The sequence below is a fragment of the Toxorhynchites rutilus genome, chromosome 3 (genome assembly GCF_029784135.1).
Source record: "Toxorhynchites rutilus septentrionalis strain SRP chromosome 3, ASM2978413v1, whole genome shotgun sequence".
NCBI lineage: Eukaryota > Metazoa > Arthropoda > Insecta > Diptera > Culicidae > Toxorhynchites > Toxorhynchites rutilus.
In genome coordinates this window covers 131,027,163-131,051,373 of record NC_073746.1, presented here as the reverse complement: position 1 = coordinate 131,051,373, position 24,211 = coordinate 131,027,163, and the positions used below count along the sequence as shown (strand labels likewise).

The following is a 24,211-nucleotide window of genomic DNA, read 5'->3' as shown; positions in this document are numbered from 1 at the left end:
GTTTTCGGCCAATCTCTACCAGATCTCTTTTAGCATCCTGGATTTGTACGGGTATAGCATCAACGTTACCGTTAACTGCACGGCTGCGTTTCCACAACACAGTGCAATGTAAGATTCTCGATCGATGTTAACTACCTTTGCCTGAACGGTCTTTTGGCCGGACCCAGCTAAAACCAGTTTCTTTGTAGGTATTGTACGTACTGCTGTTTCATCCAAATTGAACATCTGTTACGAAAATTCTAATACATTGGACAGCGCTTCTCCTTCGAAATACTCATGGATTTCGTGAAACTAGCTTCTGAATTATTGCTTGGAAAAGGCTGTACGATGCTTTGACAATACGCTTGGCACCCGTTTTAATATTCCTGGATGTACTAGATGTTGTATGAACCCATTGATCCATTTACGAGCCGGTATCCCGTTTTTAAATGAATTGGAACGAGCCGTATTCATATACCCTATAAATAGAAAATTGCATAAAATCAATACTGACGTTCAGCTCATAGTTGTTTAAATGAATTAAATAAAATTCAACTAGCAAGATAGTAAGACGAATGATTACACAATCCTTAGCGTATTCGTTCAATGTGACTTCTAAATGTCCATCTCCAATCAGGCAGGCACAGGAAAAATATAACTTGTGATAACGCGCAGCCTGCGGTAATCTCTCACCAGATTTCTGACGTAAAAAGCAACGAAGCAATATCACGTTTCAGTGGTGCCGATCGTAATCAATGTTATTCTGAAAGTGAATATTTGTTGTACTTTGGTCAGTGATCTTTTGCATCTATTCCACTCTGAACGCAAGATCGTATTATGTGCAAACACTCGCCTAATTGTTTTTTGTATTGAACCTGGGATTTATTGAAAAGTCATTACACAGTTACGTATTTTTTATTTATTCTGTCTCAATTATAATTTATCACAATTTTCCCTCTCAGATGTTTTGCATCTACACGTTGGTAAGCATCACTTATTTGGTCAAATGTGTATGTTTTCTCAATTATGGGCAATAGTTTTCCCTTTTCCACCAAATTCTGGAGGAAGGCAATGCCTTGTGGGGCCGGAACAAAATAACCCCATTTCACGAGTCCGTTCTGTTTACTGACAGAAGCAACATTATTGCGGACGATGCTCAATGCGTTTTGATACAGTCCTGTCGCGAAGCCATTTTCGTCGATATTCTTCAGTACAGGTGAATTGAACGTGATGTATTGTTCGAACCTCCAAGGAACGGCGGTAGCATATTCTGTTCCCTTCCCAGCACAGTCCAGAATGATATCGAATCTAGAAAACAACAATGGATATCAAATAATAAATCTATATCTACAGTTATCATTCATTCAAGATATTACCTCCCTGCCCTCGAAAGATTTTGTACATGTGTTGGGTCATTGTAATCGAACACGTAGGTAACCCCCAGGTTTTGGATCATTTCGGTAGCATCTGTTGAGCATGTCGCATAAACTTCAGCACCCTCAGCCAACAGCATCTGTACTGCCAGCGACCCAACACCCCCGGAAGCGCCTAGCACAAGTACTTTTTTACCACGACCACCACCTACAGGTGAGATAGCACCTAGTAGATTTCCAAATAGACCAGTCAAATAAAGGCCCGACCAAGCTGTTAGTCCTGCGTAGAGCACCGCACTGGCGTCGACTCTGTTGAGATTCTCTGGTTTTCTGGAAAGCTGTTGAAATAAAACTAATCGAGTTAAAGTTAACCAGGCAAACGCATTCTTCCTTACGCAATACCGATCTACCACAACGTATTCTGCATGGCAGCCTTGTTGATGAACTGGAACTACACCCCAGACCTCATCGCCAACATCCAGATCTCGGCTTGATACGGCCAATCCTTTTTGTACGATTTCTCCGCAGAAATCTCGGCCAAGTGTCAGCGGGAATTCTATCCCATTCTTACACCTAATCGTGTTCAACACAGATGCTCCGTAGCCCTCTTATATGAAAAACACATGGATTTGATTATGAAAACTATTCAAATGTTGGATACTATTCAAAAGACTAGTCCGATTAGTGAACAATTGACTTCGAATTAAAAGTTTGACTCCATTTCTAACTTTTTTAAATTCGTACTGTTTATGAAACTCTGCACTTACTTTTGAACTTGAACTTTCAATAATGATACATTTTGGTTATATTTTCATATTATCAAATACATATACATATAAATTCGAATCAATAATATGAGCAAACGTAAGGTAATACATAACGTTTAAATTGGGTTTATACTAGCTAAAATATTAGGTGTACACCCCCGTTTTATATAAACTGTTTTCTTTGTCTGCACCTCGTTATTTCCGAATGAAAATATCTTCTTCTTCTTCTTCTTTGTTTTAAAGAGGCTTTAAGCTTTCCAGTTCATTCGCCTCTACGCAGCTGAAAATATCAGTTTATAGGCCAAATATTAGTCATTTGCGGGAGGTTCGAATTTTCGGCTCGATACAAAGGAATCTGCGGTCTTTTATTAGTAATTAGTTTATTAGGACTACGTCTTACATTAAGGGTGTCAAATCAACAGGTCACGTTTTTGGAAATAAAGTTAACGTTAATAACTATTATTGCTGCGAACGGTGTTAAACGATTTGCATACCAATCGAATCGGAAATTTGTTTGATATGCTATACATTACAATCCCATATTCTGTATATGGTTTGAATTAATGAGAAATTGGAAGCATTCCCATTACCCCATACATTTGTTCTGTCCGTTTGTGTGCTTTCCCGAACAGAGCTGTCAATAGCGGGCAAATTATACAGCCGCTAGAATAGAAGCGGAGACGAATGAATCACTAGATTTAAAGTCTCCGTAAACAAAGGAAAAGAAGAACAAGAAGAATATTAACAACGAAGGCTAGCGTATAAGTCGTGCTGCACGACTCGTGCATCTCCTCTGAGGAAAATTCTCAGAATCTTTCTGTGCTCGAAACAATAACGGTCGCTTATTCTGCTCGTTTTGGTTTTGTGTTTCGCTCCGATCTGTGAACGCTGGCTTATATTTCGCTTGAAGTGCATTTGGCATTGCAATTAACATCGAGTCTTACTCGTGTTATGTTTGCATAACATAGGGCGCTAGAACACTCAGTAGAGTAGTGAAATCACTTGGTGTGTGACGCATTAAATAATACGGGAAGGGGTTAACAAAACCATCCGAGCCATGGCAAAGCAGGCGAAAAAAGAGAAGAGTGCAAATGATTATAGGTCGCTTCTAGCCATCAGTGTCTGGCTTTGAGTGTGTTGTTTGTTTTCGTCGCGCGAAACTTAGAACTTGTTCATTTCCTGTCCATGTAAATAGCAGACCTTCGATACTTTTAGTTGACATTTGTATTTGCTCTGGTGCGCATCGGCTCTGTTCTGATGCAACAAGCTCCTAGCTTTGTTGACGATTTTTCATAAACGGTCATTCTCGCGATGTTTCATTTTTATCGCTGCAACTGTGTGCAGCTGTTAGACGCGTGTTTGATGCTTGTTGAATGGCGATGAACGGAAGATGCCTCTGATTAAATACTCAGTGCAATGCGTTATATATTGTGTTGGGGAAAAATAAATGTCGTATATTGTCAATATATGGCAACACTTAAATATATCTTGGGTTGTACTTATCGCATCGGGTCATACTATACGGCTATTAAAAGACGACAATCTGTGCTACAAGTGTTTGACAGTGTTGTGATTGTCCTTTTCAGTCTCAAGTTATAGCGTGTCAAAGATGGAGTCCACCAAGCAAGAAATTCGCCATATTTTACGTTTTTACTACCTGCGAGGTAAAACTGCAACGAAGGCGGCCGAAAAAATTCGTGTAGTTTATGGACCCGATACTGTAACGATTCGCACAGCACAGCGTTGGTTTGAACGATTTTGTTCTGGTGTAGTGGCTGTCGAAGATACACCCCGTACTGATAGGCCAACCGTCGTGGAAACCGATAAAATCGTTGAAATCATCCAAGTAGACCGGCATGTGAGCACTCGCTCGATTGACCAGGAACTGGGTATAGACCATAAAACCGTTTGGAGCCATTTGCAGAAGATTGGATTCCAAAAAAGCTGGATGTATGGGTGTCACACGAGTTGACGCAAAAAAATCTTTTAGACCGAATCAACGCCTGCGATGCACTGCTGAAAAGGAACGAACTCGACCCATTTTTGAAGAAGATGATGACTGGTGATGAAAAGTGATACCAACAGGTGAATTTATACAAATCCAGTTTATACAATTAGTACACAAAATAGTTTACTTTTAGTTGTTCCTACTATCAGAAAGGCTAACGATTCGCATGCCTCGGGAAATCAAAACCGGACGGCTCGCCGAAAGGTCTCGATTGACATCAAGCAAGAGTTGAATCCAGTAAAAACATCCGTAGCATCCACGGAATCGGTCTAGTTTTCTGATGGGATAAAACAAGACTATCCCGAGAGGGATATTCCGTTAAATCGGGAGCAGCACCATCAATATCTTTAATGAAATACTAGTTATTCGGCCGGTTCTGATAGCTTAATTCATGCACTGAGGCAGGATGTATCAGAGAGCTACAGAAGGCTTCAGGAAGCTAAAATCCGAACTTTCTAACTACAATTTCCCCTACGTTTTGATTAGGTTTTGAATCTAAATAGATTATCTTTACGTTTCAATGAATAAATATATACATTAAGCTGGAATACAATAGAAATAAACTTATTTAGACAAATTTACTATACCGCTTCATGATACTTGCAAAGCTAACACGTCACTGTTACTGATGCACTAGTCGGTCCAGACTAACTTGTCATAAACGTACCCTGCGTGTGATCTTTTTTTTGTTCCCCAAGTTGAAGTTGCCATTTCATGGAAAGAGATTTCAGTCGATCGAGGAGATCAAAGAGAATGGGACGAGGGAACTAAAGGTCCCTTCGTCGGCCTACCAGGGATGCATGGAGGACTGGGTCAAGCGTTTGTTCATGACAGAGCTGTCACTGCATATATTTGGGCTACTATGACGACCATTGCAACATTACCATCAAAGGACGTGCAACAAAACAAACCGTAAAATAGAAGCATGTTGTAAGTCAGCGCACTATGATCGAGAAATACCATGTCCCTTGATGTAATGGAAATTTACACGTTTACCAGGGTGCATTTGTTTACGTTGCGCTACGTGAATACCATTCTTGTATACAGTCAATCCCAATATTGGGGTGTACACATGCTACTTGACGATACTATCCATTTATTTGGTATTAAATAATTTGAATGCATTGATTCTTTTGATGCATATTAATTACTCACACATAGATTTAGCTCTACGTGCAATAAAATTCAGCGAAAAGTTTTTTGCTAATTGTTTATTCCAAAAAAAATAAAAGAATCTCTATTCTAGGCATCGCAAAATTGAGTGTACACCTTAAATTGCAAATTAGCGTACCTTTTTCGTCAGTGATTGGGGTCAACACTAAACCATTGCTTGGGCAGTGTTGGTTTTTGTTTTTTTATTGAGGGGCTTAGAAGGAAAGGGGAGTAAATGAGTTGGTCAATTTCTCATCACCAACTTTTTCTTTAGTTAATAACTCAACTGCAAAAACCTTCAAATTTTAGATTGCTGTAGAATCCGATAGAGGTTCTAACCTATCTTCCATATTGTCAAATACAGTTGGGAATGTATTTGCAGCTATGTTATTACCAAAAGAGATAGTCGATGTAGAGAAATCGATGATGTCACTAACACCCCTTCCATTTTGAGCCTCTCTATTGACGTTTAAAAAAAAGTTTTTATCAAAATGGCAAGTTAGAGAAAAAAATAGATATTGTTACACGTACAACGATAATAACTAAGACTTTTCGTGGGAAGACATTGCAGGAAGTAGCAACCTCTTTGAATCGGATGGAACACAGATGGTGTGGAGGAAACCAGGATCGGTGCTCCTTCCGACCGGGTACGGGCACCAACAACTACTTCGCCACCCTCGAAGACGTGATAGCCGAATCCAACAAGAACCGTCAGTACATGGTGCTGGTAGCACTGGAACTGGAAGAGGCATACAACAGAACATGGATCCCGTTAGTGCTGAAAACTCTGACAGATTGGGGCGTTGACAGTAAATTACTGCACTTCATCAAGAACTTCGCCACACGCCGAACCTTTGAGGTCAAAATTGGTAACATCAGCTCCCGAGTTTTCCACGAAGAAACAGGAGTACCTCAAGGTTCTGTTCTTGCCGTCACAATCTTTCTCGTAGCCATGAATAGCATGTTCCAGGTCCTGCCTGGGGGAGTCTTCGTGTTTGCCTACGCGGACGACATTCTTCTGATGGCAATGGGTGACACCCATAGGATTCCACGCATCAGGATACAGGCAGCTATCAATGCCATCGACTGGTGGGCGACAGAGAGAGGATCCAGACTTTCAGCGCAGAAGAGCGGTCATATGGTGATATGCAGCGACAGACATCAGGGTCCCAACTCCAGGGTCCAGCTATACAAAAACAACAAAAAACGCTAAAGATCCTTGGAGTGTTGGTTGACCACAAACTTAGCTTCCTCCGCCATTTCGAGGAAATTAAGAAGAGCTATGCTACCCGGTTGAATCCGTTGCAAACCATTTCCAAACCGCTATAATCAGCAGCCGCCTCACCTATGGCCTCCAACTGACATGTTTGGCTGGAGACAAGCTCCCAAAAACTCTGGCACCGATCTACAACAAAGCACTGTTGACTGTCTCCGGTCTCTTGCCATCAACACTAGCTGCCACTGTCTGCGCTGAAATTGGAGAACCTCCTTTCAATCTAATCATAGACTCGACGATCGTACCCAGGACTGCCATTTTCTTGTCGAAAACCAGCGCTAGAGGGGAGACCGATCAACCGTCCTTAGAACACGATTTTACAGCGGGTGTGCATTCCAACCTTGACGACGTGAAGTTGTGGATCACCGACTCTTTCCACACCGAAAGGTGGTTCGCAGAGAAAGGGCAGTTCCTCAGAAAAGTCAAGGGCTCGATTGTCAGGTTTGATGATGTAGAAGGAATGAGAGAACAACGATTCCTGTCCAGACTGAGGACCGGTCACTACTCGGTCTTACACGGATTCAATAGAGGACTTTTCCATCTACTCTGCGACCACTACCAAATCCACAGACGGAGTCTTGTGTGGTTGACCGAAATTTGATAATCTGCGAAACCTTCACGGAATCAGCGGGAGTGTAAGAGACATGTTGAGGGACGATTCAGCAAGAGTAGCAGAACTTTCCTAAACCTACCTAAAAGATGCCGAACTATTTTTCAAGATCTAGCGTCTGAACAATGGATCAGTCAAGAAGATACTTGTTTCTTTATCCTCAACGATGAAGGGGAATAAGAACATTTTTGGTTACCACAGTAAAACACGGCGGCGGTAGTCAGATGATGTATGGTACATTGGCGGCTTCTGGAACTAGAACCATGGAGTTTATCGATACGGCGATGGACAAAATGGCTTAATTGATCTTCTTGAAACGTAACATGCAATCTCCCTATCAGAAATTGAGTCTCTCGTGATTAGGGGAGATGGGGGTAAGACGTACATGTTAAGGGAAATTTCAATTGTATGTTTGGAAACTCATGTTTTCAAAAATTTCAAAGCAGTTTCTTACAATTCAATATACTGGTTTTCGAAATAACTGGCCAAATGTTTTATAAAAATGAGTTTTTCCATGTTTTTTTACTGAAATTAAATATCGCTTCTCTGTCAACGCACAAACCGAAATATAATCATCAGCGAATTCAATTTTGCAAGTAAACCACTCAAAATGCTTAATATCGAAGCCGCAAAAGTTACATCCACACGCGGAATCGCGGAATCATGTTCAATTTTCGGTTTTTGTTTCTCTATTCCATTTCTGATCAGTATTCATTGTCATAGGATGGTTTAATTATTATAGAATAGAATGTAGGAGGATTTCCCATCAACAGAAATTTGAAATTCATAATGCAACTATACAAATCATCCACCTGTCCATTATACCTCCACTGTCCGTCTTACCCGCGGCTCCCCTACAGCTTCCAACAAAATAATGTCCAGAAGCAAACTGACCTCATCGTGCAAAGAAGAGTTAACACAAGATAGATCATAAAAAAATAGCTCATTAACATTATTGACGTAGGACTACGTCTAACCGGAAGATATAGGGGGTGAAATGGAAATCTAGGCACTGAACAAGTAGGAAAAAATGCAAGATTTGGAACGCTTATAACTCTAGCATTTCTCGATAGATCGCAAAGGTTTTTGCATCAATTGATAGGAAATATATCTACGCATCTATCATAACGAATAACATTTAATTTTTCATGAGATAAATAATTGAATAATTGTGAAATATCAAGCATTGTCAAAATGCACTATGTGCCCATTTTTGATTGGTCCATTTTGTGCTCCTCAAATCGTACCGACCAAAACGGGCAACCAGAGCAGCAGCGAAATAGAATGAAGCACGATTGGAAAGGAAAAAGAAAAAAATGAACGAAACATTGGTCGCAGTCTCACACATGCGTAATTCTCGAGCTAGCCAGTCAGCTTAAAAATCCCCGCTCCGCTGCCGTAACGATCATTCTCATTCAAACCGTACACCACATCGGTTCGCATCACAACACATCAACAAACCAACCCAAGCAGCCATGTCTGGACATGGTAAAGGAGGAAAAGTAAAGGGAAAGGCAAAATCCCGCTCGAACCGTGTTGATCTGGAGTTCCCCGCAAGGGTAGCTAGGACGAGCGCGTTAGTACCAGTGCACCAGTCCACCTAGCCGGCGTTATATAGTTTCGGCCGCCGAAGTGATCGAGTTAGCTGGCAAAGCTGCTCGCGACGATAAGAAAACCCGCATTCGGAACAGAACACATTCGGTTCGGTGGACATCATGACAACAACAGGCAGTTGCAACGAGTGGCGAGTGGCAAACGCAATCGCAAAACGGCAGCTGGTAGCAGAAGAAAAAAGTTTGATCTTTATACAAACTGCTTTGGTGGCAAATCCAGAACAAGGCGGCATCGAGGGCGTTCGAAATGGCTTTTTTCAAAACCACGAGTACTAAGTTTTCTAAATTGGAACCATTCCATAAAGCAAGGAGCTTTTCAGGGCCATTAAACCTTCCAAGAAAGAGTTTAGGAAATACAGTTCAATGCTTTCTAAAACATTATCCAAAATAATAATAAAACACAAATTGATTTTTCCATAATTTGTTTGCCAGGATATGATGAGTATGTGAATTTGGCAGTTGTTCTGAGCTTATTGATAGTTGGGGACTTTCCTGATTATACAATTTTCATCAATTCTTAAATTGTTTCCAGATTGAAAGTAAAGTAATTTACAATTAGTTCGACATTTAGCTAATTGGACGGACATGTAATGCGACTTATTTAGTTGGACATTTTTGTAAACATAGAGATCCAAATTATGACCCCACATTGAAAGTCGACACTGTACCACTGTCATCGCAAATGTTCAATTACAGGTTAAAATCGCCTCCAATGCGACACTGAGTGGCGCTTCGGCACGTCGCATTGAATGTAATTTACTGTACAACATGTCACAAAGCTGGATAGGAAGAAATTTTCCAACTGTGAAAGCTGTGGCGAGTGGCAACAAATCGCTAAACAGGAAGGTTTAGCCGAACAAAATGGGGATATCGAGTGATAACAAAACAATAAACTCTTTAGATTGAAGATAATTTTGTGATCCTGAAAAGGACCCTTTTTAGCCTGCATGTGAATCCAACGAGCGAACAAATCGTAATGAATGTATTTTTTTGCCATCGCTCCCTTTTAACGCTCATTCGTTCGTCTCGTTGGACTCGCCCCTCTGGCTGAGTCTGCCGATTTGTCTCTATCCTGTGAGTGTGTACCGCTAGAGTATAAAACACGCGGACCCCAAATAAATATCTTATTTTCTTTCAAACCGTAAACCCGTGTGGTTGTACGGCATCGGCATCGTGGACGTAACAAAGGAGGACAAGTTAAGGGAAAGGCAAAGTCTCACTCGAACCGTGCAAGTCTCCAGTTCCCTGTTGGTCGCATTCACTGATTGCTCCGCAAGGGTAACTAGGCCGAACGGATTGGTGCCGGAGCACCAGTATACCTAACAGCGATTATAGAGTTTCGGCCGTCGGAGTGCTCGAGTTGGCTTTCAAAGCTGCTCACGACAATCAGAAAACCCGCATCAAGAACAGAGCAGCTTCGGTTCGGCGCTCATCAAGGCAACAATTAGTTTCAGTGAGTGGCAAAGTGTTTCTCCGGCACGTCGCATTAAATGTAATTTACTGAACAACATGTCACAAGCTGAATGGGAAGAAATTTTCCAACTGTGAAAGCTGTGGCGAGTGGCAAACGCAATAGCTAAACAGGAAGGTTTAGCCGAACAAGATGGGAATATCGAGTGATAACAAAAACACAACACCAAAGGTTCTTTTCAGAACCCCCAACATTTTCATAAAGAGTAAACAGTAAACTAATCCATTTTTCAGGTAGATAGGTAGGTATTCACGTAGGAGAAGAAAATAGAACAATATATTTAAAATATATATTTAACAAAAGCTGTCTCCTTTGTATAGTCCTACGTCACTCCGGTTATGTCCCCGACATTACCCACCCGTCTTTTTTCTATCATAATTAAAAATATGGTTGCATCACTGAAGTGTCACATTTTTTGACGAAGGACTACATCTTTGATTTCTATATAGGAGGGTCACTCTACGAAAAATGCAACGAAAAATTAAGCGATTTCAAATTCACATTATTCATTGTGCGATTGGTATAGTGTACGAGTGAAGGTCATTGCTGTCCGCTTTCGAATTGACCTTTTGTGAAGTGGAACAAAGGAAGCAGCGCTCTTGCAGCTTGCAGCCCTTGGCGGCTGTTGAACATCGGCATAACGGGATCGCCATCGTGTGGCTGTCGTTAACGGGAATTATCATCACGTGACCGTGTGAGCTATTCTTGCACTATTGTGTTGATCCATAGCGCGTAGCCTCTGTCTCTCCCTGGTTAGGGCAGTAGAGCGCAGAATCGGAACAACTTTTATATTAAGGTACACATATTTAATATTAATATTATTATTCAACTCATATGTTCATTGCTTAATATTATCATCATAATTTTTTGTTTGTTTGTTTTGTTATTTTTTTGAGATTATTGTTAAAATCAATAATAGATTAGAAATAAGACACAATTTTTTGTAAAATGGAGAATAGTGGAGGATCTCCAGAGATGGAGATCTCCGATAATGAATCCCATTCAAGATCTGGGAAAAAACATAAACGAGTCCCTCGTTTATGTAATAATTCTTCTGGGGACGAATCTGCTCATCCTTCCAAGCCTCCCTTCTGAACCCACTGTTACTTCCACTCCCCCTCTCCCATCATCGATTTCGCTTCCCCCTTCTGATGTTTCCGATCCAACCCAATCCTCGTACTCGTCCTCGTCCTCGTCTTCTCCCTCTGTTGTCTCCGCTCCACGTGTCAGAGTTTATCCAGAAGATGCACCTGGAACTGGCCCGTGGGTTGTTTTCCTCCGGCCAAAACCAAAAGGAAATAGCCTTAACGTGATTCAGATCATGAAAGATCTGGCCAGATATTCTTCTGTATCTGAAATTCGCAGGGTTAGACCGAACAAATTGCGGGTTGTCGTGAATGAACGGAAACACACAAACGAGATTGTTGCTGACCAACACTTCACTCTCGAATATAGAACATTTATACCCTCCTATAACGTAGAAATTGAGGGGGTGATAACTGAAACGGGTCTGACGAGCGAACAAATAAAAAAAGAAGGAAAAGGCAAGTTCAAGAAGCTTCCCTCAATGGAAGTAAAGATCTTGGACTGTCGCCAACTCGGGAAACTCTCCCATGATGGGGACCAAACTAAATTTACGCCGTCAGACTCGTTTCGAGTCACCTTTGCTGGTGCCGCCCTCCCTGACTACGTTATGGTGGACAAATTGAGACTACCTGTGCGACTCTTCGTGCTAAAGCCCATGACTTGCAACAAATGCAAGTCAGTTGGTCACACTTCAGATTATTGTGCCAACAAGAAGCGCTGCGCCACTTGCGGAGAGCAACATGAGGGGAAATCCTGCAGTGCGACTGAGCATAAGTGTCCATATTGCGGAGGATCCCCACACGCGCTCTCAGCTTGTGAAACTTACAAGAGTCGCTGGGAGAAACAGAAGCGCTCTTTAAAGGAACGCTCGAAGCGCACTTTTGCGGAAATTTTAAAGGGCGCTTCTCCACTGGCCCAACAACAACAACAACCAATCTCAACACACAATACCTTTTCCACGTTGCCAGTTGATGAAATGGAAGCGGACACAGCTAGCGAGGGCACACCGTTTATTTTCAAAGGGAATCCCCGTCGCAAAAATGTGACCACTCCCAAAGTGCAAGAACAAGCCCCTCCGGTGATACCCCCAGTTAGCTTGCCTAAAAAATCGAGTGCAGCGGACAAGCAAAATCAGGTTCCTCCTGGCTTCCGTGGGAATAGTTCACCTTCGAACGACCCAGCACTCGAGGGGACATCAAAAACCCCAACTGTCCCTGTTTTTCCGCCCAGCTCAACTTCCCAATCGGGATTTATAAAGTTTTCTGACCTTTTGGATCAAATCTTCAAGTGTTTTAATGTTTCCGACTCCATCAGAACCCTTGTCATCTCGATGCTTCCAGTATTAAAGACAATTTTACAGCAATTGATGCAAACATGGCCCCTCCTTGCAATGATTATCTCTCTTGATGTCTAATTTAGATAGAGAGGTCGGAGATATCACTGTTTTTCAGTGGAATTGTCGTAGTCTTATCCCTAAATTGGATACATTCAAATTTTAAATTCATAACTTCAATTGTGATGTTTTTGCTCTGTCCGAAACTTGGCTTTCTTCGCGAGATGATATCTCTTTCCACGATTTTAATATTATACGCTTGGACCGCGATGACAGATACGGAGGGGTACTATTGGGGATCAATAAGTACCACTCATTTTTTCGAATTGACCTTCCACCTATTGGAAGGATCGAAGCTGTTGCTTGTCATGCAAACATCAGATGCAAAGACCTCTGTATTGTCAGCTTGTATTGGCCTCCGAGAGCTGCGGTTAGCCGCAAACAACTTGATGACATGTGCTCACTCCTTCCTGAGCCACGATTGATCTTGGGAGACTTCAACTCTCACGGAACTGCCTGGGGGGAACAGTACGACGACAATCGTTCATTGTTGATATATGACCTTTGTAACAACTTCAATATGACCGTTTTGAACACTGGGGAAACAACACGTGTACCTAAACCTCCTGCTAACCCAAGTGCTCTTGACCTCTCGCTTTGCTCGAATTCACTATCGTTAGATTGCAAGTGGAATGTAATCCAGGACCCCAACGGTAGTGATCACTTGCCAATCAAAATTTCCATCACCATTGGGTCGAATTCTTCTGAATCTATAAACATGGCATATGACCTCACAAGACACATTGACTGGAAAAAATATGCGGACGCGATTGCTCTAGCCATCAATTCCAGAGATGGTTCACCTCCATTGGAGGAGTATAACTTCCTTTCTCGTTTGATCTATGACAGCGCGGTTCGCGCTCAAACGAAACCCATCCCAGGTTCCACTATTCGTCGAAGGCCTCCCAATCTATGGTGGGATAGCATATGTTCCAAGCTCTATGTAGAAAAATCGAATGCATTTAAAGCTTTTCGGAAACGTGGAACCCCTGAAAATTTTCAAACGTATTTAGCCCTTGAGAATCAGTTCAAAAATTTGATCAAAGGGAAAAAACGTGCTTATTGGCGAAATTTCGTGGGAGGTTTGTCACGAGAAACGTCAATGAAAAAATTATGGAAAGTGGCTCGAAACATGAGAAATCACTCTTCAACGAATGAAAGAATTATTCACATCGTTGGATTTTTAATTTTGCACGAAAGGTTTGTCCCGATTCCGCTCCCGTGCAAAAGTTGTTCGAGATATACCACAAGATAGGTGCGATCTTGATTCTGAGTTTTCGATGGTAGAATTCTCTCTTGCTCTCCTTTCATGTAATAATTCTGCTCCGGGATCGGATAGAATTAAGTTCAACTTGCTGAAAAATCTCCCTGATGTGGCGAAACATCGCTTGTTGAATTTATTCAATCGGTTTCTGGAGCATAATATTGTTCCAGATGATTGGGGCAAGTACGAGTTATAGCTATTCAAAAGCCCGGAAAACCCGCGTCCGACTTCAATTCGTACCGCCCAATAGCAATGCTGTCTTGTATACGGAAATTGTTGGAGAAAATGATCTTGTTTCGCCTTGATCGATGGGTTGAAACGAATGGCCTACTCTCAGATACACAATATGGGTTCCGCAGGGGCAAGGGGACGAATGAATGTCTTGCGTTGCTTTCTTCAGAAATTCAAATGGCTTACGCGGAAAAAAAACAAATGGCTTCAGTATTCTTGGACATAAAGGGGGCCTTTGATTCTGTTTCAATAGAGGTTTTGTCAGACAAATTACACTCTCGGGGTCTGCCGCCTCTATTGAATAATATGTTATATAACTTGCTTTGTGAGAAACATTTGAACTTTTCTCACGGAGATTCGGCAGTAAGTCGGGTCTCTTACATGGGCCTCCCCCAGGGCTCATGTTTAAGCCCCCTTTTGTACAACTTCTATGTAAGCGACATCGACAATTGCCTTACACAAAATTGCAGCCTAAGACAACTTGCAGATGATGGAGTGGTGTCTGTCGTAGGATCAAACGAATCCGACCTGCAAGGACCCTTACAAGATACTTTGAACAATTTTTCAACCTGGGCCATTGGGCTAGGGATCGAATTCTCCACGGAGAAAACAGAGATGGTGGTTTTTTCTAGGAAGCATAGACCAGCAACACCAAAGCTTCAACTTTTGGGTAAACCGATCACTCATGCTATGTCATTCAAGTATCTTGGGGTCTGGTTCGACTCCAAATGTACTTGGGGGGCCCATATTAGGTATCTGAGTAAAAAATGCCAACAAAGAATAAACTTTCTCCGTACAATTACCGGCACCTGGTGGCGAGCCCACCCAGAAGATCTTATAATGTTGTATCGAACAACTATTTTCTCAGTGATGGAGTATGGCAGTTTCTGTTTTCAATCAGCTGCCAAAACACACCTCATTAAACTCGAGCGAATTCAGTATCTTTGTCTCCGTATTGCGTTGGGATGTATGCCCTCAACGCATACCATGAGTCTCGAGGTTTTGGCAGGCGTACTCCCACTAAAAGATCGCTTCAATTTATTATCTCTTCGGTTCCTCATCCGGTGTAAGGTTATGAATCCATTGGTGATCGGAAATTTTGAGCAATTGATCGAGCTAAATTTTCATTCTGGATTCATGAGTTCATATCATGAATTCACCTCTATGCAGAGCTGCAATTTGTCATTGTCACTGCATGTATTTGGGCTACTATGACGACCATTGCAACATTACCACCAAACGACGTGCAACAAAATATAAACCGACAAAACAAATTCCTCACTCTTCGATACTAAATAGTTTGTCAGAGTGTGTTGACGACCAATGCATGTTGCAAGTCAGTGCCATATGATCGTCAAGACGGGAAATACTATGCCACTTGATGTAATGGAAGTTTACACGTTTACCAGGGTACATTTGTTTACGTTGGGCTACCTGAATACCATTCTTACACGTTATCGCGTGTTCGACATAGTATTTACTTCAGTAAATACCGGCAACAACAACCGGAACGAAAATCGAACCTTTGCTCGATGAGAATAAAATACAGTCTCCGACAATCATCAATTCGATGCTGACAATTTTACCGCCTACTTGGTCGGTCAAAACGTATTGACGAAGCTCAGTAACAAGCAAATTGTTGCATCGTACTCCGTCAGTCACCATTTGACCAACATTTTTGTCAGTAGGATGCGACTAACGTGGCTCGTCAGTTGTCAGTGACATTGATGAAAAAATGCAGCTCTGCCTCTATGCAGGTTGTTCCTTCTTCGTATATTCCCAACCGTGTTTGTTTTCCTGACTACATCAATTCCTCTGTACATTTCGATCTGTTCATGAAGGAGAAAATCCATGAAAATCCAGATTATCTTAGATTGGGGTTCGTTCCTACAATCTTCAATGCAAAGTATGGGCGTATCAATTGTGATAATATATACTTTACTGATGGGTCCTCTATGAATGAGTCCACGGGATTTGGAGTGTTCAACGTATTTTTTAGCACCTCACACAGTCTTCAGAATCCTTGCTCGGTATATATTGCTGAATTGGCAGCGATATACTGGGCGCTGGACAGCGTCGCCTCACTACCTGTTGAACACTATTACATTGTAACGGATAGTCTTAGCTCTGTCGAAGCTATCCGTTCAGACGCTGTTATGTCATTACTTTTTTCTGGGTCCCTTCACATTGCTCAATTCCGGGTAATGAGAGGGCTGACTCATTGGCAAAGGTAGGTGCAATTGAAGGCGATATATATCAGCGTCAAATCGCCTTCAATGAATTTCATTCTTTAGTTCGCAAAAATACCATGGAATGAAGCTGAATTGGGCCGGTGGTTTCACTCGATTATCCCTAAGGTTAGCCTCAAACCGTGGTTCAAAAGTCTGGACTTGAGTCGGGACTTTATTCGTACCTTCTTCCGACTCATGTCCAATCACTGTTCGTTAGATGCACTACTCTTCCGTTTCAATCTTGCCAGCAGCAATCTCTGCGTTTGTGGCCAAGATTATCACGACATCGAGCACGTTGTTTGGTCGTGCGAGGTGTATCTGGTCGCCAGATCGAGTTTAGAAAACTCCCTTCGGGCCCGAGGAAGACAGCCCAATGTGCCGGTGAGAGATGTGTTGGCTCGGTTAGACCTTGATTACATGTCCCATATATATGTTTTCCTTAAAGCTATAGATCTTCGTGTGTGATTGTCCCTACATCCTTATACCCTCCTTTCCTTCCTTTGCGGGTAATTCGTCCCCTTGCTATAAATAGTAGAATAAGTTGAAATGTAAATAAACTATAGATATACGAATAGATTTAAGAATTGATTGCTCATCAACATTGTTATAATTTCCTTATATCCCATCCTTCTCCTAAAAATATGTCACCCTTCTAAACTCGAGTACACCGCGAGTAATCGGTTTTCCACCTTCTTCTTCTTCTTCAATGGCACTAACGTTCCTAGAGGAACTTCGCCATCTCAACGTAGTATTACTTGCGTCATTTTTATTAGTACTTAGTTGAGATTTCTATGCCAAATAACACGCCTTGAATGCATTCTGAGTGGCAAGTTCTAGAATACGCGTGATCACAGTGCAAGTCGGAGGAAATTTCTTTGACGAAAAATTCCCCCGACCAGAACGGGAATCGAACCCGAACACCCGGCATGTTAGTTATGACGCTAACCACTCGGCCAAGGGAGCACAACGGTTTTCCACCTTACTAACCATAGATGTAAGAAAATTGTTTATATATATATATAGTTTTAAAATTATATTTAAGAATTCGGCTCCTTTAAACTTAAGTAACTGAGCCTGTAAAAATAAACGAATTAATAAAAAAAAAATTCACATTACGCAAAATTGTTATTACGATATATGATATACTATATACCATTAGATAGCAAATTTGTTCAACAATTCAGCAAAAATGATCCCGAACAGAGAGGGTATTAAAATAAGTAAACAATTTGAAGAATAATGTAGGCTTTTTTTCAGTTTATCCTCGCTGCTCGCATTGTGGAGAAAGAGCAACAAACACATGTTTGCATACAATTCGGACGTTAGCCTCTATGATAGAGATATGCAAATCGTTTGCGAACGGTATGAAAGGGCTAGTGACCCATATACAATACCGCGCAGCAATATTTTTAGCCTACTACACTTTTTCTGAGTGGTTGTTTCTGTTGCAGTCGTTTTCTGCGGCGATATATTCTGGGAACCAAAATGAAGTTATAAATCTTTTTCACAAAAGGAATTATGTACCATTTGAGGAAAACTGTTATCTAAAAAAAATTGCATGAGATAATGATGTTGGTTTGTCCAGTCGAAAATATGATCTTGGTTTGTCCACTTTTTTGAATGCTCTAGTTCAGCACACCAGTGACAAATCAGGTATTCAAATGTTTCAAAACATATAAATAAAATTGTCTTCATTATTTACAGTTGTTTTATAGGAGACTTTTACGGATTCACATGCACCTCTCATTTGAGCTAACTTTTGATCAACCACCAGATGATTATTTGGTACGTATTCAGACATTTTTCGGACAAACCATAATCAGAGATAAAAAAACCATGATTATAATTTCTTTTTGAAGAAAATCGTCAAAAAACATAAAAATTTGGATAATTTGAACCCTTTATGGTATTATTAGCAACTAGAGACTCAAACTCGTCTTGATTATACATATGTTACTTTCATGAAGAAAAATCGAGTTGTATTTACTAGTTGCGTGAAAACACCCTGAAGACAAACCAACATCATTTACCTTAGGGAAATCAGGGAAAACCGACACTGTGGGTAAAATCGACACCCCCTGATTTTTTCAGTTAGAAGCAATTTTTTGAAACATTTCCGATGTCCCCTGTACACACTTGAAATTTCTTACGTTTCGAGGTACCTTTCGCTAGTGGCTTTTAAGTGTTTAAGTCGAAAAATTGTGGAAAATTCGATACTTTTATGAGCTGAATTCATCGTAGATCATTGTTCAATGTAGTTTATGAGACGGCATGTGCTCTTGTTGCTTATCAATTCTTGGAAACATTGTTTTGAAATTTTGAGTGCATTCGCTGTAACACCGACACCTTCAGTCAGGGTAAGACCGATATATGGTTTGTGTTTCATAGACAGGAAATGCGTTCTTCCTTTTTGTAGATGCCTCGTGTTTATATTCGAAAGACAAAACAGTAGAGCTGCAATAATAAAAGAGCCAAAACCAACGGTGAATCGGACATGTCAACAAAAAAGCCTGGCAGAGCTCATGGTATCCCTTTGTTCAACGCCCATCGGCACATTTCACGTAGATGCTCACCTAAGCTGGGATCTTGAAGTGGTCACATAGTATATAGATAATCTCTTAATACTTTGAAACTATTGTAACAAGTTTTCATTTTTCAAATGTGTCGGTTTTACCCGACAGGGTGTCGATTTCACCCTCACTCCCATTTATTTCACCTGGAAACATCAATTTTTGTATTCTATCAAAATTCTAGTACGAATCAAAAAATGATCAAGATATACTGGGGAATGGTTCATGAACAGTTGATGAGAGGTTCTGTAACGATTTGTGGTCGAAGACACATGATAGATCATGGAAATATGTAGATATTCTTAGAGTGTCGGTTTTACCCTGATTTCCCCCTACCCTAATTTCAGGTATAGAAGATGCTATTGAAAATATTTTGAGCATCCCAACGCCATTTTTGTTGAAATGCAGCACAACAAAATTACAACGAAATGTGTTGCTATGCACCGATCACTTCGATGAATCCTGAAAATAATGAAATTTATTACTTACTTATCATGGCTACATCAATCGGATTAACCGAGGTAGCCGTCACTTTGACCAGCAGTTGATGTGGAGATGTAAGAACCGGCATCTTCAGGCCATCGCTGTGCTCTACTTCGTCCAGGCTGCCATAGGACTGGATTTGCCATCCACACATTTTGTTCAACGGTCGAGCATATCTGTTGCTTGCTGGTGCTTCCGCCGATACTGTTGACAACAGACGGATCCCTGGAATTTGTTGCGAAACTAAACGGAGAAAACTGTTCGAGAACATCTTCGGAATTTTATTTCCCGCACCGCCGATAAAGGAAAGTAAAAGTGACAGCCTGATTGTTTACATCATCAACAGTTGTTGACGTTTTGGGGATTCCTCGTCAATAGAAATGCCAGAATTTGTAATGTCTGTAAATTATAAATGTCTGTAAATTACATTTTCACGAAAATTCGCAATATCAAAGATCAGTGTACTAGGTGCGAGTTGAAATCCGATTTTTTCGATTAAAGGAGTATTCTAGTCTAGAAATTTGAAAAAAATAATAAAAAAAAATCCTTCATATTTCTGTAGTTTGGGCGTACAAGAATATGCCCTAGAAAGGACTTATCGAAAATCCTATTATATATCGAGTTAGAGCCATTTTAGTGATGCGGTATTCAACCTAGTAACTCAAGTTCTACTGAAACGATTCATGTCAAATTTATATGGGTACAATCTGCAGACATCTCTCTATCGCATGAAAAATAATATTTTCTAAATTTTACAATTTTTAAAAAATCGAGAAACCTAAGAAAAAACGTTTTAAACTGCATTTTGTTTTTCAAACGGCCACCATTTCGTCAAAAAAGATGTTTTTGACTTGTCCGAGGTTCATGCGATAGCGGCATCTTTACTGATTCAGAATCTGTTCGATTTCTTTGTTTCAGAAAACCAGGGCTGGAATCGTGTACGCCATGGCACAATTTTTTTTTTTAAACCTATCACTTCATCAGCTCTTAACTATTCTAGTTATGAATGTTTTTTCTCCGTTCAATTTTTGTTTCATTATTAAAAGATAGATGAACAAATAATGATATTGGGTTGGGGAAAAAGAAATGTCGTATTTCTGATCGAAATTTGACGCTTTATTCAATATACTTAAAATTATCCAATTCGAGTTAAATATGCGCCGTTTTGTTCGCAAACTTGTTGTCATTTAGAAGGCAACTTCATTATCCCCCCCTTATAACACCCCCCTCCCCTCCTTATTTGCCAAAAACTAAGACAGCCAGTTTTCGCAAGCCTCTTTTGGGGCCAACTTAGTATCACCAAGAGCTCCCGTAGCTTCTGGCGGGTCATCAAAGATGTGTGAGGCCGAGCGTTGTCCTGGTGGAAAACAACACCATTCCTATTGATCATTTCTGGCCACTTCTGGTCAATCGCCTGTTTCAAACGGTCAAGCTGCTCACAGTAGAGAACCGAGTTGAGGGTCTGGCCATAGTTGAGCAGCTCATAGTGGATGATTCCCTTCCAATTCCACCAAACACACAGCAAAACCTTCTTGGCCGTCAATCCGGGCTTGGCGATGGTTTGGGCCAGCTCACCGCGCTTTGACTACTACTTTTTTCGCTTTAGGTTGTCGTACGTGATTCACTTTTCATCACCAGTCACCATCTTCTTCAAAAAAGGGTCGAGTTCGTTCCGTTTCAGCATTGCATCGCAGGCGTTGATTCGGTCTAAAAGATTTTTTTTGCGTCAACTCGTGTGGCACCCATACATCCAGCTTTTTTTGGAATCCAATCTTCTGCAAATGATTCCAAACGGTTTTATGGTCTATACCCAGTTCCTGGCCAATCGAGCGAGTGCTCACATGCCGTTCTACTTGGATGATTTCAACGATTTTATCGGTTTCCAAGACGATTGGCCTACCAGTACAGGGTGTATCTTCGACAGCTACTACACCAGAATGAAATCGATCAAACCAACGCTGTGCTGTGCGAATCGTTACAGTATCGGGTCCATAAACTACACGATTTTTTTCGGCCGCCTTCGTTGCAGTTTTACCTCGCAGGTAGTAAAAACGTAAAATATGGTGAATTTCTTGCTTAGTGGACTCCATCTTAGACGCGCTATAACTTGAGACTGAAAAGGACAATCACAACACTGTCAAAACGGCACTTGTAGTACAGATTGTCGTCTTCAAATATCCGTGAAGTATGACTCGATGCGATAAGTACAACAAAAGATATGTTTAGGTGTTGTCATATATTGACAATATACGACATTTCTTTTTTCCCAACCCAATATAATAGATAGTAAAAATATTCTTTGTTTTATTTTTACGGAGCTCGAAAAAACGTCCGAAATTCGTGTCTCTACACTAGAATACCCCCTTAATAGCGAATTCGTTTTTGAACTGGGTTAGTTCCAAACTGACTTTGTAATAGAAAAACGTTTTCGGGTTCACGAATGAGACGGTTTGTTGGTATGCATTATGTAGTCTGATTTTTTATATTTGCGATGACAAATGTACAGTGATGATGGTTGGCGGCGATATTAGTACTTGAGAGGTAAATTACTCTATCAGATCAGAAGGACCAAGTGCAGTGTAAAATTACAAAAGCTTGAACGAAAATTTATACTTCATGGTGTTTGATTACTTAACACATGTATGAACTATGAACTTTAATATTTTCAATAATTGAATAATAAATACCCTGACATTCTTTGTGGCTTCATTTTAACATCATTCACAGGTGTCGATACTGTACATAACTTAAAATACTAAGCATTTGCAAAAAAGCGATTGTCAAAACCAGCGATAAAATGTTTGCGTTAGCAAATTCGGAATTTGAATCAAGTTTCGAAGCACAATATTTAAATTTTCGAGAGTGTTATATTTTCCCAAAGAAGAAAAGCTAATAATAAATATCGTTCATCTGAATCGGCCTAGTAGCTCAAAAGTAATGTTTTTTTTTTCAAATAGCATTTTGGGTGTTCGGAATTTGAGAAAAAAGTAATCAAACATATTTGTAGTTTTTCACCATGAATACGAATTTGTAAATAAATTTTACGTTACGGACGAATCAGATGATCGTTAGCCAAATGAATGAAAAAACTGTATTGTATCCAAAAACCACATTAATTTTGCAAAAAAGAATCATTTTTAGTAATGAGACACTGTTTAATGGCCGAAAAAGCTTAAGTGTTCGGAATTTGAGACAAAACGGTATGAGCACCTGTAGAAATATTTGCCACAATTTCTAACACTCAGACGTAAAAAATAAAATTGTGTGCTCAATAATATATATTCAGAATATATTGCGTAGATCTAGAAAAAAAATCCCAGGTGTTTCGATTGAAAATACATATGAATGTTCTGGTTGCAAAAGAGATTGAAAGTTATTCTATCTGAATTCCAACATAATAAAAATATAATTTTGCATACACACAAACAAAACCAGAAACATTTGCCACCTTCGATCCATATATCAAATATACACAGCTGAACGCGAGAGCAAGAGAGAAGGAGAGTGAGAAATTGTTTCTCCAAACAGTAGTGGTAGTAGACATCAGAAGGGAGCATAGGCAGTAGCAGAAAAAAATAAAAGATGGAAGAGAATTTCGTTCGGTGTACAATGAATGCTGTATAGTTTAGAAGTGAAATGTTTGTGTAATTTTCGCGAATAACGGCTGCCATTTCGGACGAAATAGTGCCAGTGCATTTCGGGAACGCAAATTCAGTGCCGGAATTCACATGAAAAGTGAGAAACGAGTGTTCCTTTTGTTGGTCGAAAATCCGTCATCCATCTCGAATCTTGTATCGCAGCAGAGCTAGGCAGAACAGAGTGCGCAGAAGAAGAAGGCGAAAAATTTATGTTTTAGGAGGAATTAAGAAAAAGGCATCCATTGCATACTAAGAGTGTGATTATTATTTTACTTAAGACCCGAAGCGATCGAACACTTTTGTTCTGAAAGTAGCAGCATAAGGGAATGCAGTGCTTGTGAAAAATGAAGATCCTGATTCCCACTAGCTAGAGGATAGTGTTTTTTTCCTAGCTGTGAAGTGATGGAAAATTGGAGGCACCCTCCATTGTCCCTTTCTTCTGCTGGTCGTCGTCGGATGTGTTTGTGTTTTTTGCTTATTTTCGCTCTTGCTGCCCATCACCATCAGCGCTAGCGACGACGACTAAGACGACTGTTTTGTTTTAAAGAGCAGCTCCTCGTCCGCCTAAAGGAAGAAAAAAGCTGCAAACAGGAGCAGAATCTGCTATCTGTAATATGTTCACTGGCGGTCAGCACGTATCGATCACGGATGCGACAGATTACGACTTTGAAAAAGTGGAGAATGCAGCCAAATGGAAAGGTGTATTCATAACATCCCTGAGAAAGGTAAGATTGCGGGACTCCTGAAGTATTGCTTATTGCGTTATACATCCCAACGTCAATGCAAGCAACCGATCACATAAGTGCTTAGAACTTCTTTCCGTATTGATTTGTGCGAAAACAGACTCACCCTTGCCTTCATTTCGTTGTCTCCTTCGCCGTATCATCCCATCGCTAATGACACAGACAACTGGAAGCCGACAGACTAATGAGCTACAAGAACAAGAGCATTCTTATGATTCATCGCTTCGAACACAATTCAAATTGGCTTATTATTTTCTATTATGCATACGAGTTTTGGTGTATCTTATTTTCGAAACCAAACCCGCTCCTCTGATAAACAACAA

General features: G+C 40.6%; 2 protein-coding genes across 4 annotated transcripts in view; one reads left to right on the top strand and one right to left on the bottom strand.

The window, feature by feature from the left end:
* Positions 1-879: 879 nt before the first annotated feature.
* On the bottom strand, positions 880-19,852 carry LOC129780272 (reticulon-4-interacting protein 1, mitochondrial). Its single transcript, XM_055788341.1, has 4 exons — positions 19,514-19,852; positions 1,748-1,959; positions 1,356-1,690; positions 880-1,287 (listed from the first exon to the last, which is right to left on the bottom strand). Exons 1-4 carry the CDS (start codon positions 19,776-19,778, stop codon positions 909-911), a joined length of 1,191 nt encoding a protein of 396 aa, XP_055644316.1. The 5' UTR covers positions 19,779-19,852; the 3' UTR covers positions 880-908.
* Positions 19,853-23,044: 3,192 nt separating this feature from the next.
* Positions 23,045-24,211, top strand: part of LOC129780270 (protein son of sevenless) — a 30,424-nt gene continuing 29,257 nt past the window's right edge. For all 3 annotated transcript variants that reach the window (XM_055788340.1, XM_055788339.1, XM_055788338.1), the window contains exon 1: positions 23,045-23,870. In XM_055788340.1, coding sequence (XP_055644315.1) covers positions 23,760-23,870 — 111 coding nt within the window. In that variant the 5' untranslated portion in view covers positions 23,045-23,759. The remainder of the gene's footprint in view (positions 23,871-24,211) is intronic.